The 2,500-nt window shown below is 44.2% G+C and overlaps 1 protein-coding gene across 1 annotated transcript in view; it reads left to right on the top strand.

The window, feature by feature from the left end:
* Nucleotides 1-1,151: 1,151 nt before the first annotated feature.
* Nucleotides 1,152-2,500, top strand: part of LOC135218701 (kinesin-related protein 4-like) — a 1,604-nt gene continuing 255 nt past the window's right edge. The window contains exons 1-2 of the mRNA XM_064255150.1: nt 1,152-1,579; nt 1,645-2,500. The exon at nt 1,645-2,500 is cut by the window's right edge and continues 255 nt beyond it. Coding sequence (XP_064111220.1) covers nt 1,152-1,579; nt 1,645-2,500 — 1,284 coding nt within the window. The remainder of the gene's footprint in view (nt 1,580-1,644) is intronic.

Raw genomic sequence — 2,500 nt, forward strand, 5'->3', positions numbered from 1 at the left:
CTCTTCTGCATGAGGCCCGGAGCTACTTCAGCCTCTAGTTTTTCCAGATTCCTTTTCAGGGATCTTGGGATCGTGCCTAGTGCTCCTATGATTAATGGGTACGATTTCCACTGGCATATCCCATATCCTTCTTATTTCTATTTTCAGATCTTGATACTTATCCATTTTTTCCCTCTCTTCTCTTCAACTCTGGTGTCCCATGGTATTGCGACATCAATGAGTGATCTTTCTTCTTGACTTTGTCAATCAACGTCACGTCTGGTCTGTTTGCACGTATCACCCTATCCGTTCTGATACCATAGTCCCAGAGGATCTTTGCCTGATCGTTTTCTATCACTCCTTCAGGTTGGTGCTCGTACCACTTATTACTGCAAGGTAGCTGATGTTTCTTGCACAGGCTCCAGTGGAGGGCTTTTGCCACTGAATCATGCCTCTTTTTGTACTGGTTCTGTGCAAGTGCCGGGCATTCGCTTGCTATGTGGTTTATGTTTCATTTTTCGTATTGCACTTCCTACAATGGGAGAGATGTTATTTCCGTCTATCATACTTTGAACATATCTGGTTCTTAGGCCTGATCTTGGTGCCGCTGTTATCATCCTTCAGTTTCCTTCTTTTAGCTCTCCCCTCAGTAGCCATTGCCAATTGTCATCGCTGGCTAGTTTCTTTAGTCTGTCTCATGTATTATTATTATTATTATTTTATTATTGATTATTATTATTATTTTATTTTACGACTGACTGAAAAATTAACTGAAAATTGAAAAACTTATGACTTCGTGGGCGGTGATAAGTAAAGAAAAACATTTCCGTTCCGAGCATTCCTCTGAGGTCGAGAGGCGTCGTCGATCCTCCCTCCTCCAGAAGGACAAATGCAGCCTCAGCTCCGGCTTCAGGAGAAGCCGGAGACTCTCTCACCACAACAGCAGCGAAGAAGAAAAGAAAAAGAATCCATCGGAGCCGAGCCAGCAATCGAAGGCGTTCTCCGGATCTTCAAGAAGCGGGCTCCGTAATCGGAGTCCTTTGTCGTGGTAGTTTTATAATCTAGGGACAGAGAAAGCTAACGTAGAAGGTTGACATTTCATCATGTTTGAGCTATATTGCATATTACTTGTGATACTGGCATTCATTTTCGGCGACTTGTACGCTACAATCATGGACGACTTGCTTGGTTTCTGTTGTTGTCGAGGAGTCAACAGTGGTTTCGGAGTACCTGGTGCTCTTGTTGATGCCGCTGTCGATTATCTCGAACCAGAAATCATTGTCGATCAATCCAACAACAGCTTGACTGCGCCATCTTTTGCCTTCGCCAAACCTCTTGCAGGTTTGGCCTTGTTGGCAGCCTTGGTGCTTGCTGTGTGCTGGAGGTATGGAATGTCTGGACGAATATCTGATGAATTGGAAGAATGTATGGAAAGCGAACGAATGGATGAGCATGATAGCGAGGATGACGATGAAACCGACATGAGCGAAAGCGAGGATGACGATGAAATGAATATGAGCGAAAGTGAGGATGATAATGATGATGAAACTGATGTATGTGACAGCGAGAAGATGGAAGATGATGATGATGTAAAACTGATGTATGTAACAGCGAGAATGAACAACTGGAAACTGATGTGAGCAAAGTGTCTAGACTGGAAGACAGTCTAGAACTGGAAGATCTGGAAGACGGCAAGGAGGAACTGGAAGAGACCCCAGAAACTGAACAACTGGAAATCACTGAGGAGGAAGGACTACATCAAGAACAGCCAGATGTAGAAATGCAGAGATTGCAAGAATCCCTGAAAAAGAGTCAGGTTAACGACGCTAAAATGGAACAGTTCTTGAATGAAGCAGAAAAGACGATCGAGCGCATTCAACGTGAATTTGAGGGCAAAGATATTTTGCTGGAAAAGAAGGCAGACGACACAGCAGCGATGAGTGTCTGCCATCAAAAAGAACAAGTTCACGACTTGGAACTGGCTCTAGACAGAGGAGAGACGAAAGACATCTTTAATAAAGAGCTGAAGAAACAAATAGTGTCTCTGGAGAGACGACTCGGGAAGAATGAACACTTGCCCAAGAAAAGAGATGAAGACGAGAGGGAAATGGAAAGGCTCTTCCAGAAGCAGATGGTTGACAAAGAAAGAGAACTGCAGAGAGCTAAAGAGAAAGAAACTGAACTGAGCCTCAGACTTGAAAAGATAGAAACTTTCAATCAAATTCTCGACGCAGAGAATGAAGACCTGATGAGGCTCGTAGTAGACTACAGGGAGGCCTTAGACCAGAAGGAGAGGGAAGTCTACCATCTGCAAGAATTACTGGCACGTCAAGCGACAGAGTCTGAGAATGACCAAGAGAAACTTAGGACTCTGGAAGTGCAAATGACGGCCATTGAAGGCACTGTACAAGAACTGGAAAACCAACTGATGGACGTTAAAGACAACCAGGAAGCTCTCCGAGGAAAACTCAAGCTCACTGAATCGGAAAACTCTAGACTTAGGGAAGTAGCAGCTGACCTA

This window comes from Macrobrachium nipponense, chromosome 1 (assembly GCF_015104395.2).
Source record: "Macrobrachium nipponense isolate FS-2020 chromosome 1, ASM1510439v2, whole genome shotgun sequence".
NCBI lineage: Eukaryota > Metazoa > Arthropoda > Malacostraca > Decapoda > Palaemonidae > Macrobrachium > Macrobrachium nipponense.